Source organism: Mastigoproctus giganteus, chromosome 4 (assembly GCF_048544385.1).
Source record: "Mastigoproctus giganteus isolate SK-2022 chromosome 4, ASM4854438v1, whole genome shotgun sequence".
Classification (NCBI taxonomy): domain Eukaryota; kingdom Metazoa; phylum Arthropoda; class Arachnida; order Uropygi; family Thelyphonidae; genus Mastigoproctus; species Mastigoproctus giganteus.
Window position 1 is genome coordinate 86,553,444 of NC_143578.1, and position 17,576 is coordinate 86,571,019.

The 17,576-nt window shown below is 39.6% G+C and overlaps 1 protein-coding gene across 5 annotated transcripts in view; it reads right to left on the bottom strand.

The window, feature by feature from the left end:
- Positions 1-17,576, bottom strand: part of LOC150086883 (uncharacterized) — a 791,472-nt gene that overhangs the window by 683,950 nt on the left and 89,946 nt on the right. Inside the window, exon 1 of one of the 5 annotated variants that reach the window (XM_090371654.1) lies at positions 8,038-8,171. The exons of the other annotated variants lie outside the window; for them this stretch is intronic. Coding sequence (XP_090227780.1) covers positions 8,038-8,086 — 49 coding nt within the window. The 5' untranslated portion in view covers positions 8,087-8,171. Of the gene's footprint in view, positions 1-8,037; positions 8,172-17,576 lie in introns of those variants that run through there. 5 annotated transcript variants of the gene reach the window in all.

Sequence of the window (17,576 nt, forward strand, 5' to 3'; positions counted from 1 at the left end):
GCCTTAACAAAAAATACGAAGAACCAGATGAAAACCATCAGAATTAAGAGCATCGGAAAACCAGACACCCCAGAGTCATAATTGAAACTGGTACCAGGGAGAAGGCATTAACCATCTTAAATAACACAGAAATGACCAACTATGGATTAAGAGCTGAAACCACCCAAAAAAAAAAAAAAAAAAAAAAAAAAATGGGCCGTCGATTATACTTTCCGATATAGACCAGAATATGATCCCAAAGGAACTCAAAGAGATCTACCATAAAAACTTGAGTATGTATCTACTGGACGACACTGCGGTAGAACACACCAAACCAAAATACAGAACTAAAACGAAATTACCGACAAGGGTTAATTGAACTGTCCCCCAAGAGTGTGGCAGCTTGTTGAATCCCAAAATAGAATTTATATTGGCTGGGGCAGCCATAGGTATAATGAGCACATATCGGTTCCTAAGTGCTATAGGTGTCCCCACTTTGGGCATAGGTCCCATACCTGCAACCAGCGTGAGACCACCTGCGGCCACTGTGATCAAAAGGGCCATGTTTTAAGGACTGCCCCAACAAGGAACAGTCACCAACCTGTGCAAACTGTAAGGCTGCTAGGGCACCACACAATCATTCAATTCGTGAGTCAAACTGCCCAGTATACAAAAAAGTGAAGAGCCTTTACCAAATGAGAGTAAATCATGGATAGATGCCCCACAAGAAACAGACGACAAGAGATCAAGTTACTGCAACTAAATGTGCAGAGAGCGAAAGTAGTCGCAGACTAGCTAAAGATCAAAGCTGAGGAAAATCAAATTGATGTTATGATGTTGCAGGAACCCTACGTCCACTCTGGGAACGTCGTGGGATATCCCACTTCATATAAAATCATTCACTGCACTGAAGACCATCCATGGGCAGCTGTTGTTGTGAGGAGTCCAGAAATAATGGTGACTAAAATCGCGCCATTATGCACCTCCATTAGCGACTGTGCGCAGATCATGACATCTCTCGGGTCCCTATATCTTCTTTCACTATATTCTCACCTGGGTGAGGATATTACTACTGCAATCTCCATCATCCAGGAAGCACTCCATCTCCTCACAGGTGGGCGGTTGCTGATAGGCATGGATGCTAACTACCGCTCAGCACACTAGCCCAGCCTAACTCCAGACAGAACACCAACCAGAAATGGTACAAGACTTGAAGATTACGTAATTTCGTCTGGTCTGCGGATCCTGAATCGTCCAGGTCACTCTCCACCTTCAGCAGTTCCCTCTGGGAGAGCACAATTGATGTCACTATAGCAACACCTGACACTGAAAGTAAACTGGGCTGTTCAAGAGTCATGGACAACGTCAGACCACAGAGCGATCACCTTCTCTCTCGTTCGTTCTGTGGAACGTGCACCACCAATTCCTAGAGACACAGTGAGATACAACACCAAAAAAGCAGACTGGGGCCGATTCCAAGTGGAATTGATCAAGTTTCGCCCGGAAGACATTCCACTACCTATTACACTCACACTTGAAGAAAGCGTTACCAAGGTAACAACTGCTATCAGGAGTGCCTGTGATGCTTCCATCCCGCATAGAAGACAAAACAGGTATGCGGTACTATGGTGGAATACAAATTTGCGAAATGTGAGAATAAGAGTCCACCTAGCCAGGAAGACATTTGAACGAGCCCGTGTACACCTTCCCCCCAGAGAAGTAGCTGCGGCACGGGAGGCTTATCGTGTGATTAAAAATGCATACTCCAAAGAAATACACAGATGTAAGAAGGAGTCATGGCAAATTCTAGTTTCCACAGTGGGAAATGGCGATCCATGGGGCATTGTAGTTCGGATCATTACAAACAGGCTACCCAGAGGTGAAGTTTTAGAAACCACACTCAGGCCGGATGGAACCTCGACATACTCTTGGTCTGATTCTCTCAAGAACATACTGGACAATATCTACCCAACTGATGACTTGGCACCGACAATGGAGCAACAAGAAATCATTGACAGAAACAGGACATACATATCAGATACTAGTGAACCGCTCTTCACATCCGTGGAAATGAATTTGGCCCTGGCCAAAACGAAGGAGGGTAAAACCCCAGGCTTGTACTTGCTGGAAGTCGACGTAGTAAAAAAGTTCGCAGAACGCTATCCTATAACTCTCTTAAGTTTATTTAATAGATACCTTGCTGAAGGAACATTTCCTGACTTCTGGAAAATTTCAACAATCAAATTAATAATAAAACACCCGAAAAAAAGACCTCAAGTACCGACTTCTTACAGACCAATAGCCCTGCTTTCTGTTTTGGCGAAACTCCAATAACGTCTTTTGCTCTCCCGTCTCACCGACTACTACACAAAGCAACAATTACCACCTCCGCATCAATTTGGATTTAAAACAGGCTGCAATACAGAAGATGCTATCCACAGATTAATCTCTCTAGCTACCCAGACAGAATCTAAATACTCTCTAGCCATAATGGTGGACTTTGCGGGGGGGGGGGCCTTCGATCGACTATGGTGGCCCAACATACTTCAAAGACTTTGGCAGGCCAAGACGTCCAGCAGTCTATATAACAGTATAAAGTCCTAAATCAGCAATAGAACAGTGCAGGTAACCAACAAATACCAAACAGTCACCAGGAATATACTGCGAGGCTGTTCTCAGGGCTCTGTTCTTGGGCCATTTCTTTGGTCCATTGTCTTGGACGAGTTCCTGGGAATGGATCTCGGCAAGGTCAAGCCCCTGGCCTTTGCTGATGATCTCGTACTGGTTGTTCATTCTGGTACAAGAGCCACATTGGAAGTACAAGCCAACTTTGCACTGGGAAAACTTCAAGACTGGGCTCCCATGCACAAAATTAACAATCTACAGTGAAAAATCAAAGTCAATCCTTCTAAAAGGAAAGCTCCAAATCCGACAGCCACCAGTGATGAAAATTAACAACACCCCGATCCGTCTCTACACAGAAATCAAGTATCTGGGCCTGTATCTAGATGCCAACTTATCCTTCCACCCCCCACCTAAAATACTTGTCAGCTAAAATCCGAAAATACACTGCAATGATAAGGCAGATTAGTAGAGTGGATTGGGGCCTAAAGAATAAAGCTCTACCATTAATGTATAAAGCAGTATATGTCCCGATGTACTGTGGAGCCTCCATCTAGTATGAAAAGGCTTGTTCCTTTGAATGGAACAAGCGCAAGCTTGATTCCATTCAAAGATTTATGTTACCATCGGTTACCAGGGCGTGCTGTACTGTCAGCACCCCCGCATTACAAGTCATTGCAGGATACTTACCTCTCTATCTGGAAGTTGTCATGAGGGGTCTCTTCCAGCACCTGAAGAAGGGAATCCCAACGCAATTGTTAAATCTGCAGTTGAACCATGCAAATGACCCTAAGAAGGAAAGAAGAAAAATTTGCAGACCTCCAAAACCTCTGGAAAGAAACATGGGACACATCGCCAAAAGGAGCAATCACCAAAAGATTTATTCCCTCAAGAAGTCGGACTTCCCAGAAGCCTTCTCCCTGGTACTCGCCTGGATTGCAAGTCACCTTCCTGCTGGACCGTTCCAGCAAAAATTTACAGCCATGGGAACAGAAAATAACCCATATTGCCACTGTGGTGAAGAGGAGTCCTGGGAACACCTTATGTACGAGTGTCTCGCTTACGACAACGCCAGACTTCAATTCCTCACAGAGATTAAAGGAAACCTCCGCAATCAGGAGTCAACTTTACTTCAAGAAGAGGCCACATACCTAGCCTTAACACGCTACGCCCAGGCTGTTTTCAATTCTAGAAAAGCAAGACTTACGGAACTCAGGGCAGAACAGAATAACGTGCGACCCCTAAGATCCCCGACTGGGGTTGGAAAATGCAAGCACTCTGGGTGCAGGTGCTCCTGTGATTTTCAACTCCCTTCTCCATCCTCTATCTTAGAGTGGACTGCCTTCCCTATTGGTCCACTCCAACTACTGTTCCCCACATTCTGACCTCTTCTACTCTTACTCCCCCATATGATCTTTTCAGAAAAGAAAAAAAAAAAAAAAAACTTTTTATCTTTTTATTTTATTTTATTTTCTCTTTCCATTTTTTTTTTTTTTTTTTTTTTTTTTTAATGGCCCCTGTCAGGAAGCTCAGGCAACCCTGGCAGAGGCAGCCAGAGTATAATGGGCAGCCTGGCTCACCTTCCAGTGGTTGTGGCGAACAAGGTAGAGTCCTAATAGGGGCCCAGCGGCCAAATACAACAACAGAACAAAGCACAATACTGCATTAACGAGATATTACACTTTTTTCTGGCTGTGCAGTAGTTCTGCATTTTATCACAGCGTACATATGGCGCAAATGTGGGAAACCACTGGTGGCGCCTGAACCTAAATACTATGTATCATCCACCAACAACAGCACACAACACTACACATATACATTACCCACACACTTTTAAATCTCTGGCCTCAACAGGGTTCTGTTTCACACGACAATGAAAGCAACGCCCAGATGGGTGAAACCCCTGGTGCCGTCTCACAACAAACACACTTTACACTTGTATCATCCACCAACAAGTGTTAGCCAGCAAAAAAAAAGATTAAATACTAAAAGTGTTATGAACATAGCTTTCAAGAATTCCATCAGAGGACAATCAGTTCAAAGGAGACTTTTCAAAATGCAACTCAATGAAAATGAACCAGATCTGATATTACACAGAGATATGAGGTGGCTGAGTAAGAGTAAGTTTCTACAGAGATTTCGAAATTTGCTGAATGAAATTAAAAAATTTGTTGAAAGGGGAGTTGATTATCAGCAGCTACAAGATATGGAGGGGTTGTGTGAGATGGCTTTTTTGGCATATCTTACCAGTACATTTAGTGTGAATTTGGAATTAAAAGGAAAAAATAAATGTGGGTGACATGATTCGTAGTATTTCTGCATCCAAATATCAATTTTTGGCAATGGCTAAGGATTTCAAAGAAAAAAATCGATCATTTTGCAAATATGCAAGATCATTTGCAAAAATATCCTGTTTTTGAATTTAATAGTGAGAAATATGTTTCTGAAATTGAGAAAGTTGTGGATAATTTTGAAACCAGATTCAGTGACTTTAAAACAATTGAAGACATTGTTCAACATATTTCTTATCCATTTAATTTCGACTTAGATTCGAAACAAATTGCAGAAAAAATAGCTGAGATTTTTCACACGGGGAAAATATTACTTGAAAATGAAATGATTACATTGCGAAACGATATCTTCCTAATATCCAGATCATCAGAAAAAGACTTTTGGAAATATATTTGCCGAGAAAAGTAACCAAATGTTTAAAAAAAAAAAAAAAAAAAAAATGCAGTGAACTTTTAAATTCCTGTTTTGGTTCCACATATCTATGTGAATCAGCGTTTTCGTATTTGAAACAAAGAAGAATGTTTGTTTGAATCGCTCTACTCTTACGGACTTGCATACAGAAGATTATAGTGTATACCCGATTTTGAAAGCTTGACAGATGACACGAACACACAAACTTCACATTAATTAAAATTTTAAATACATATGAATTTAAAATAAGAATTTTTAATTGTATTTAATTTTAAAATTTATAGACAACATTTTTCAATGTGTTTATTAACTTTTTTAACCATGTGCAATAAAAAATTCTTGAGATCGCGGTACATTTTGAAGAAAAAAAGTAGATCACATCACAAATTAAGTTGGCCACCATAGAAATATCTCATTCTACCCCTCATCCACCTTCCCGGTAGAAGATTCAGAAAAGAATAAACTTATAGCTTCTATTGCCAGGTTTGCGCAACCATATACAGTATATTGTAGATCTCGTTAGAAACCTGGAAAAGGGAAGGAGGAAGCATTATATATCTTTATGTGCTGATCTCTCAAAAAGTAAGCAGGATTGCACTTCAGAGTGGCAGCAATATGTTTCCATCGGTTATTACCCGTTTGGAGAAGTCTGGGTTCGAATCTCATCAGAAGAAGAAAGAATTCTTAATGCCGAACGTGTTCCATGATAACATAATGTTATCATTGGAGCCAGTAGCAGAAATACGGCTGATAAATTTGTAAATTAAAACTAGTGTTTTTCCAAACGTGATGGTGTTGCACACTTTTGGTAGGATCGTGTACAAAAAGTACAAGCATGAATGAGTTACACAGCTACAGTGTAACTCATTCATGCTACTACTACAACTTGAATCGGCCACATGCTTTACAGAGTAAATAACAACATTTAGACATGAACTGATGGGAGCGCCATTTCTGACAAGGGGAGAAGACGGCAGGACGTAGATATTTTACCTGTTATTACCTCAACAGTTTTCACCAGAAGCTTCCGATGAGAGCTAATTTAAGTTGAGACATATAAACAGACCTGATTGGAAGTCGCAAACCATATATAGTTATAATGAAAATTAATCGTTTTACTCAAAGTGTTTTACTCTTTATAATTCTTTAATAACATAAAATTCTGTATACAGGAGCAACTATATGCTGAACATTCCTTGGCAACCAATTACTCGCTTTTCACGATACTAAATGAATGGTGAAGTTTAGGAAGTTGTTATAAAAGCTAAATATCACAAGTTTTATTAAGGCACGGTCGATTTATTACGAATCAATCTACAGCTAGAAAATCGCAACTTTTTTTTAAAGACGCATTAAAAAAAAAAGCAATAAGATTGGACATAATTATTATTTCGACTTTCATGGCTGTCAGTTATTTGGAGGGGGGGAGCGACGATGAAGATATGCAAATTAGCTGTTTCCACACTTCATTACCATTTGGACAAAACAGGTTCCACTATATTTCAATTAAACAAAATTGTCAATTTTGTAACGCAGTAATATCATGACAGTTTATAAGCATGGCTACATGACATTGTTATATAAAGCATAAATACACCTTACATTTTTTCTTAAACCCAAACTACGATAAGTTTCATTAAGATGAAGGGCAACAGGTTTCGAACTGGCATACTTCTAAATTTTCGCAATTTAGATTTAAGAGCAGGATTCGTGATGAAGCAGTAAACAGAGCAGCAACAACGAGAAAGAGAGAGAGAGAAAAAAAAAAAAAAAACAAGCAAAATTTTGAGCATGTTCCAACACCATACTTGAAGCATGGTTAAAAAAAAAAAAAAAAAGACTACAGTTATAACAGGGCGAAGGGGAGCATATCACAGAACGTAAAATTCTAAAGTAAGTTGTTTCAATTGAAGTAATACACAGTCTTACAACTATAGAAAGAAGTAAACCAATATCTAAAAGGCTTCACTTAATGTCAACATTAGCTTTATCAGTAAAATGAATATTATTATTTTATCAATATTATTTTCCCCATTCCCTAGGGACAGCAAATCTGTGAATAGATTGGTGTTATAAAATACATTTTGTGATTATATTTTCGATATATTCAACATTTACGCATTAAATTTTATTATGCCTGCTGGAATGGATGGGAGGGATTTTCCTTCACTCTTTATGCTAGGAAACAATAAACCTCATATGTGGTTCAAAATCGAATAGTTATTTACAAAACACCTAAAAGAAAGCATAAATATTCATTTCAAGTAACAGGATTGGCGGAAGCAATACCCAATTTAACAGTGTGGCTTTACTAAGAAAGGTTTTAAGATCAAGTTCACACCTTGAAAAATGAAAGCAGTCGGTACAATTATAGTCACAGCTACTCAAAGAAAAGATGCGTCTTCTTTGTATACACTTGTAAAAAGAAGAAGGAATTTGTCCACCATCTGGAAGTGTCACATGTCATGTTTATCACTTGTTCCAACCCTTTCAGAAAGAAAGGAGTTCTTTCAATACGTTTGTAATCCTGGCGAGTTTCTACCTACTCACAATCACGATCCTTAAGAGTAGTAGCCATTAGATGTGTGGCAGTAAGCGAATTTTCCACCCCATCACGTTGATGCTAACGCGTGCAACTAAGACTACCGCCGACGGGGAAAGTTGTACACTATGCATGATCTCCTTCCCTGTCTACTGCTCGTTCCCTAGAAAAGCATCCAATATTCAACCTACCTTTTAGTCTTGGATCCGGGTGTGTACAGTTGCAGCTGCCGTAACACATACACACACACACAAGACTCCGTCACGATGACCTCACCTTACATTGCTCCCATGACTTTCATGAACAACAAAGAAGCCATCGCGTTCATATCCGTAATGAGGAAGTCGGAGCGCTGTCGGGATTACGCGTGACGTTGCCGGAGCGCAAACCACTACTGCTCTCACCCCTGAACAAGCAACTGTGGGCGACGGCCACCTGCTATGCTGTCACACCCCCACGTGGGATCGGACTGGCGGTCGATAACATGTTTGGTTTTTTTTTTTTTTTTCCTCCGCCTCGTCGGCCTCAAGCGAGAACAGCTGACGTAGTATGGTGCTGGAGGTTGGAGCACAGAAATGATGTGGGGGAGATGATGAGGAGGATGCGCACAAGTAAGCGAAAGCCAACTGACTAGTGAAGTTTCAATCATAAAAATATCATTGACATACAGGTGGTGCTGATAAGGAATTGACAAAATGCATGGAAATAAAGTAGCACTACTTTTGGAAGAAACAAAGAAACTGTCTCCGAAATGTGCCAAAAGTATTAAACTGAGACTTTTTTATAAAGCAATAATCTGCATTAATGGAGCAGTTTTCTACTAAAAATAACAAAAGGCTAAAAACTAAAAAAGAAGTTTTGAGCAAAGATTTATGTGTAAGAGCGCACTGTACTTTTAAAATTAATAGCGGACCTATGTACGAATTTTAAATAACAAAAAACTATTTTATTTACATTTTACCATTTTCAAAATATATAAAAAAAAAAATCACTTCTTTCTTCCTTTCATATTGATATATCAATATTAAAGACGATTTTCAAGCATGTTCCGTAAAAACAAAATTCAAGAAACCCAAGTTGAAGTCCGTAGTGTGCTGCAGTGAAAATCGTCCATCTCACCCACCAGTTTATCGAAGCTAAGAATGTACGAAGACAAGGTTGCTTGTAAGCTGTAATCTAAATGAGCATTGTTCGTGTTCTGTATTTATTTTTAATTATTTACATTTAAGAAAATAATATTTCGCAAATATATGGGTATACAAAGTCGGGCAGCCTCCATCAATTGTTATCGTTTCTTTGAACCTAAAAAATTAAATGGTTTTGAAGATTTTAATTTAATTTTTGAATTGGAAATTAGCTGCAAATTATAAAAATTAAAAATAACCATTCTAATCACGTTTAGCCAGTTGAAAGGGTTCAAGCAAAAATCCAACATTTTTCTAGAATTTCTTTATATCAAATGTTAATTTTTGTTGATAAAAACTAATTTTAAGCAAAGTGCCCTTCACCAATAGCAATTTTTTTCTGCTTGCATTTTGAAGAAAATATTCAAAATATTTATGTTTTCACTTAATGATTATCCGACGATGAATTAACCGGGCTCTCTGCGGCCAGTAGAGGTCTAAATCGGATAAAAAAAAAAGGTAGAGGAACGAAAATAAATACGTGGACTCCATTAGAAGTGTTGGTTGTTCACATTTTGTAACTTTCCTTACATTTGTACGTTTAATTTTAACATTCTCTGCGTGTTCCTTTTTATTTATGCGCCTGTGTGAGTCCATCGTGTTAACACGGAAAAGAATTGCCCTTTTTATGGAACTAAAACTTCATCTCAACGATAAATATGAAAAAGGTGATAAAAGTATCAATTAATGAGTCCTTGTTCGACTACATGGAGCAACGACAAGGTGCCGCTCTCGCTGACGAAATGCTGCTTTGGGATTTACGTAGTACCATTCGCAGGAAGGGAAACCAATGAAAAAAAAAAAAAAAAAAAAAAACTTCGTCCATTTCCTTTTGCAAAACATTATATGTTCGTATTAAATTTTATGTCAAATCTCACGCTGTGGTATAACTCGAGGTTTTTTTTTTTTTTTTTTTTATAAATTGATGCAATCTCCATCAAATTATCTGTAACAAAAAGTATAGAAAAGAGGTAATCGCAAAGCATAACATTGTAGAGAGAGGATTTATACCACGATGATATCACCGGATATCCAGTTGAAAAGCGTCATCTGTTGTTACTTTTTTTTATAAATTTTGAATTTATATTTTACTTTATACTTATATAGCATTCTAAATTGCTCTTATTCATCTTGAATTGTCTACTTCTCTAAATTATGCAATCCAGAATGTTTAATCCATTCTTATGAGTAAGAATGCATTAAACTTAAACTCAAAACCGTTATACATATTTGACAAAATACACCAGAAGCCTAAACTCAGGATTTCGATGAGAGTCGCATTGTCTTAATTAGTTTTCATCTTTCTCTTTTCTCGATGTAAACTGCGACTACATGTATGCAGTCCCAGTACTCAAAAAAAAAAAAAAAAAAAAACCCTCAAACTATTATATTAGGGCCACCCATAATTTCTTATATATGCCCATATATACACAGTACTGCTATAAACACTGTCACAAAAGTAAGACTCCCGTAAAAATAGAAAAGGATATCGCAGAGCTGTGGGGTTTGTATCATGTGTAGTACTGGGGTGCTGGGAGTTTCAGGGACTGATGGCAGTCATCATGAAACAAATAAATACATGGGATGTGTTACGGTAACTAAGAATAATAATAGGTGCATGTACACCAATGCTAGAAGTATAGTAAATAAATTTGATGAATTTTAAGTGCTGGTCAAGACATCAAAGGCGGATATTGTTGGGATATCAGAGACGTGGTGTCACACAGATATTAGGAATGCAGAATTGGAATATGGAGAGTACAATGTGTACAGAAATGATAGGAAGGAGGAGGGGTTATGCTGTTAATTAAGAAAATCGTAAAATCAAAGGAAGTGCATCCAGTTGATATAGATGGACAGTGCAATGTTGAGTCAGTTTGGTGTGACATCAGCAGTGGAAAAGCAAAAATAAGAGTAGAGGTATGGTATAGGCCTAATAACTCGAATGAGTACAACGAACAATTGTACTGAGAAATAAAGTGGGCTAGTAAATCAGAAATATTTTATAATGGGGATTTTAACTTCCCAGATATTGACTGGAACTTGTGGGTTGGTCAGTCGCACACTAGTAAGACTTTTGTGGATTTATTGGATGATTGTTTTCTGCCGCAGCATGTTCGAGAGGCAACCAGAGAGGGTAATACTCTTGATCTGGTTATTAGCAGTAATCATTCGTGTATTAAGAATTTCCAGATAAAGGAACCACTAGGTGGCAGTGATCACAGTGTACTGATGTGGGATTTACTTAAAGATATAATTACCATCAGGATAAAGGAAATGGTTTTTGCTTCTGTAAAGGTGACGACAGTGGTCTCAAATAGTTATGAAATTCTGTACAGTGGGACCAACTGATGAGTTACAACAGCAAATTCAAAGTGGAAAGCATTCAAAGAATTAATCAGGGAAGCTACTAGCCTTTTCATACCTATTAAGAAATATTGCTCAAGGTTTAGGCCTAAATGGTTGTCAAATGAACTAATGAGACTCGTATCAGAGAAGAAAAATGCATGGGATGTATGTAAATTATCAGGCGACACAGAAGCCTATGGCATATAAAAGACAGTCTGTAATCAAGTCACAAAGGAGATTAGGCAAGCGAAGGCAAATTACGAGAAATCTTTGGCAAATGATACTTAGAAAAACAGGATTTCTTTACTTATATAAATTCTAAAAGGAAGGAGATGAATCACATTTGTCCACTTAATATCGATGGTTCCACTGTTGATGATCCTGATCAGATAGCAAACAAACTGAATGAGTATTTTGCATCTACATTCACACATGAGGAGTTATTAAGGATTGAAAATGCCAGAAGGTTATCAAATTGTAGAAGGGTGTTTAATGATTTTGTAATAACTAAGAATAAAGTGGAGGAGAAATTGTTGTAAGTTAAGCATAAGAAGGCACCTGGGGTGGATGGGATCTATCCAGTTATATTAAAGGAGGCGGCAAAGGAACTAAGAAAACCCTTAGCCATAATTATGAGAGCGTCCTTGGACTCAGGGGAAGTCCCTACGGAATGGAGATGTGCAAATGTATCCCCAATTCACAAAAGGGACCGAAGGGTGACACGAGTAATTACAGACCAAATGGTTTAACTTCTGTTCCGGGTAAAATAATGGAGTCACTGGTTAGAGATGCATTGCAGGATCATCTAGAAAAGACTGCATCAATAATTCAGACACAGCATGGATTTGTTAAGGGAAAGTCTTCTCTGACAAATCTGATTGGACACTATGATGTCGTTAAAAAGGAACTGGATGCAAAAATTAATTTTGATATCATATACTTGAATTTCAGGAAAGCTTTTGACAATGTTGCGCATGGGAGACTACTGTACAAATTGGAGCAGAATGGTTTTAAGGGTAAGTTGATAAAATGGGTAGAAGGGTGGTTCAGTGGGAGAAGACAGAAGGTTGTAATCAATGAGCGCTGCTCTTCGTGGACTAATGTTATTAGTGGACTCCAACTGTTGTTTTATATATTTATCAATGATATTGATGAAGGTATATCAGGCTTAATGTCAAAGTTTGCAGATGATACAAAGGTTAGCAGGGTTGTTAATGACAGTAATGGCAGCGTGCAACTACAACAAGATCTAGAAAATTTGGGCAATTGGGCTGAGAAGTGGCAACTGAAGTTTATCATTGAAAAATGCAAAGTACTGCATATGAGTAGAAGTAACCCCCAGAGGAACATACCAACTGTGTGGTACTACACTTACGGTGGCAGAAAATGAAAAAGACCTGAGAGTAATTGTGCAGTCAGATATGAAGTTTTCTGAGCAATGCAAACAGGCTGCAATGATAAAGATGATTTTTACTAGCAGGAAAAATGTTGTGTTATCCTTTGTATAAGGTAATGGTCAGGACACGTCTTGTGTACTGCATACAAGTCTGGAGGCCTCATTTTAGGAAGGATGTAGATTTGCTTGAGCGTGTACAGAAAAGGGCAACAAGATTGGTGAGGGGAATGAAGGGATCCTCTTACCAAGAGAGACTTAAGTTCTGCAAATTGCAGTGGCTGGAGACTAGGCACCTGCGGGGTGATCTGATTGAGGTGTATAAGGCCTTGAATGGGTTGAGCACGCTGATTTCTGATGAAATTCTTTCACTTTCTCAGATTACGAACCTAAGGGGGGCATAAATGTGCGGAAATTTGCCTTTAGCCAGCGAGTGCTTAATTGCTAGAACAAACTTCCATCTGTCGTTGTGGAAGTTGATAGCTTTTAGTGGGAATGGTTGTGCGATTTTTTTTTTTTTTTAGCTGATGCTACATAAACACATACGCTTGCTATCTTGCATCACATACCTCTATTACTAATGTATGGTTTTCTTTAACAGGTATCATCAACTAGTAAAGGAATCCAGTGGAAATGGAATGGGAAGATAAAAAAAAAACAGGACTACTGTCATAGGCAGCATATGATGAACCTACAATTTTCTAACTTCTGAAACCACTTGGAATAAGCAGAAGATCTGTCTATTGATAGGTACAATGAACAACAGAGAACTGATGACAGGCCCCGGTCCGGCCGCCCAAGAACTGTGAGGATCCCTGCAGCTATCAAGGCGGTGGAGAACAGAATTCGTAGGAATCCCCTACGAAACAGAAAATCATGTCAAAAGAAATGGGAATATCACCAATATCGATGTCACGCATAATCAGAAGTGATCTAGGGATGAATGCCTACCGCAGGAGAACAGGACAGTTCCTAATTCCAAATCTGACAATGGAACGGAGGCAAAAAATATCAGAGACACTGCAGCGTAGGTACGCGAATGGTAAGCTTCAACAGATACTCTTCACAGATGAAAAGATTTATACTATTGAGAGGTACAACCGTCAAAATGACAAGGCCTATAGCTTTGTAGAGGCATGTCAGGCCATCAAAATGGTTGAAAGGGGTCATAATCCAGCATCAGTGATAGTTTGGTGGGGAATCTCCTACGAAAGTGCAACAAAGATATATTTTTGTGTTCGGGAGGTAAAAACCAGTGCAAGGGTGTACCTGAATGATATTCTGGAGCCGCATGTGAAACCCCTCAATCAGACTATCTTCAACAGTCAGCACTGGATCTTCCAACAGGACTCAGCGCCTGCCCACAAGACAAAGATCACCCAAACATGGCTAACAAAGAATGTGCCTGAATTCATCAAGCATGACGAATGGCCTCCTGCTAGCCCAGATCTTAATCCACTTGATTACGGTTTTTGGCGTATTCTGGAAGGGATGGTCTGTGGTAAAAGGCATGCCACATTGGAGAGGCTGAAGAGATCAATGGAGCATGCTGTGGTCAATTTCCTGCTGGATGTTGTGCGTACTTGATACTATTGATAAATGGCCGGAAACGTTTGAAGACTTGTGTAAAAATCAAGGGGGCCATTTTGAATGAGTGTTATGTTGCTTCATTTGTTGGGTGTTCAAGAATAAACCCACAGAGTTTGAGTTCCTCTGTCTTTTTATTTTGTGGCTACATGCAGTAACACATGTGGCAGTATTTATGGCATTACTGTGTACATTATGTCTGTAAATTGCGTGTGTTCTCTGGTCGATTTGCCTGTTTTGCTGGACGAAAAAAAAAAACGCCAGTTTCTGAATGGGAAACCTTGCTATCTACGCTTGAGACCGACTAAGTCAGCCACGTAGTGAAAAAAGCCCATTAAAGTTCCTCGAGTCGATGACGCGAGGAACTTTAATTCGAATCCTTTCCCACCCGGTGTGCGGAGGACGGTGATGATACCACTGTGTTACCAGCGCAGACCAGTCCCAGTACTAACGTACTCCTTCGGGATCGCGGACTGGACCAACAACGAATTGGAGGAAATTATGAGATCGACCAGAATAATGATGACCAAGATGCGCCAATACCACGGCCGTCGACAGATTGATCATAGCCGGTAAAGGAGGGAGGGTATTGACCGATGGCATACTAGGAAAAGATCAAGACGTATTCAAACCTAAGACAAGAAGTCAAAGATATGTGGCATATGGAACAAGTAATGACCATCCCGATCAGCATGTGTACCACCAGCATGGTGCCATAAGAATCTAACAAAAATAGGCCTCCTAGAGTACACTTACATGTAACTCAAGAAGGTCATGATCCTCTACCTGTAGGAAAGTAAGAGAGTTCCTTGACCAACAGTAAAAATAATGATAACAGTAACCGGCTACAACTAACCACCTCATGCACTTCATACCAGTACCCGTCAAGAGGCAGAAAAATCCAATAAAAAGGAGAAAAGGTTTGTTAAATAATAACTTTACCAAGCCGTAAGGAAGAAAGACAAGCGGCATACACCACTCAACATAAGCTAGGAGTCCCCTCTCTCCCAGATGAAACAAACGACACACTCCATGGTAGACACTGCAATGAACTCCATCAAGACCACATGGATAAAACGGCTTCCAATGCATGGCTCACGAGTGGAATGCCCTTCCCCAAGACTGAAGGATTCATGCACGCCATCCAAGACCAAGTAATCAACCCTATATGACATACATTGCCAAGAGCCCGGGTGTCGGATGACACACGTCAACGATGACCCCTGACCTCAGAAACGATCCAACACATCACCACAGGATGCAAGGTGTACACTCGTAGACACGACCAGGTAGACAGGATAATACATCAGTAGCTAGCGAGGAAATACTTGATCAAAGAAAGTGCACCATATTACAAGTACAAATCACAGGCCGTTATATAAAATAAAAAAAAAAAAAAAAAAAGGTGAACTGTAGCCATTTCAATCCACTGCAGGATGGAAGCCTCCTCAACAATTCATGTTGAGGGAAATGGACCATAATATGCCACACTAGTCCGGTTCGGGTTGGCAGATCGACCGTATTATCAGTCAGGGGCTTTAACCAAAGAGCATGTGCTACTGCACTCCAGCTCCTGACCACTCAGCTACGGAGGCCGTCCCAGGATATACTAGAGACTCCCAACCCACAAGCTGTACTGGGACTGCGCCATAATAACGGAGAAGACAATCCCGCACAACAGACTTGAAACATAGCATTATAAGAATTCTTCATTTAATTAATATAATTATTATTTATTTATTTATTTCCCTCGGACGGAATTAGATTTCTCTCACCAATTTTATTATAGCAGAGCAAATTAAAAAAAAAAAGAATACAATACACTTTATGAGTAAAAAAAATTACAAAATTGTAGATCATTATACATAAAACACATAATAAAAATACACAGCAATAAGTAATGTAAATAAAACAGATAAGAGATAGAAATAGTTCAGGTCATTGAATACGGTACCAAAAAATTCCTAAGGGCATGATTAAACTGAATCTCATTTAATGCGAACTGCCAGCATTTTGTGACAAGTTGCTTGTATTACAGAAAAGAAAAAAATCCAAATTTCTTGGGGGAGCGAAATGTAACAATTGCTTGACGAAACTGATCATGGTATCCAAGAAGTCCATAAACGTTTCTCCCGTCCAAATCGACCTAGGTCTTCTCCATTTCGTGAAGAACAGCAGTTAGCACAATATTGTGCTAGTTGCGATGGCCTGATACAAGAAACACATTCTGGATAACGTTATGCTTTTCAAATACCACATATTCTGCGCCTCCTTCAAGTCGATATGAAAGGTTCAAAGCAACTCGGCCTGTGGTGCGCACAGATAATGACAGCAGGGTGATCACCCAGGATAAAAAAAAATACTAATAAAATATACCAGAGGGTTTTGTCCAAGAAACATTTTTATGCTATGCTAAGTACAATTATACCTGATCTTATTTCTACATTAATACACGTTCCTGTACACACTGCATTGGCTTTACATTAAATAGACCAACCAAGTTGGCTCTGCATCACAGAGAGTCCATTCCTAAACAACATACCCTTGTGCAATAATGGGACAGGGCTGTGACGCTGGTGAAGGCTCAAAGTTAGAAACGGCAGAAATAACATTGTAGTTCGCACACATGGCGATAAGTTTTTGAGTATCTGAGAGGAAGAAGAGGCTGGTGTCGAGTTCTTTCTGACTTCGAAGGTGAAATGATTCTGGGGACAAGACGTGCAGGTGTCGGCATGTCAACAGTCAACATGGTTAAGTGGTCTGTTCTGTGGTGTCACAAGGGAATTGTGACTGGTTTTACAGCGGCCGAACGAGCCGAAAGGTCACACGTAGGCCGCCACCTGTGGTCGATGCCGGTGGTGTATGTCGTGTGTCTCACCTCGTAACACAGCAGCAACGGAGCACAGTGGCACAGCTAACCATCCAGTACAAAGTAGGAACAGCAAGACCGATATCTCAATGGACGATGTGCCGGAAATGAGCTCGTATAGGCTAGGGCAGTCGACATTCTTCACGGGTACCCATGTTCACTGCGAGACACAAGAAACATGAATGGACATGCCACTGGACCGCCAACAGTGAGGAAATCTGTCACCTGGTCAGATGAAGCCCGTTTCCAACTCTATCATGCTGATGGACGTATCCACATTTGGAGAAAGCAACATGAAGCCCAGGCAACTAGAGTCCCATGTAATCATTGTAAAGCCAATGGATAAAA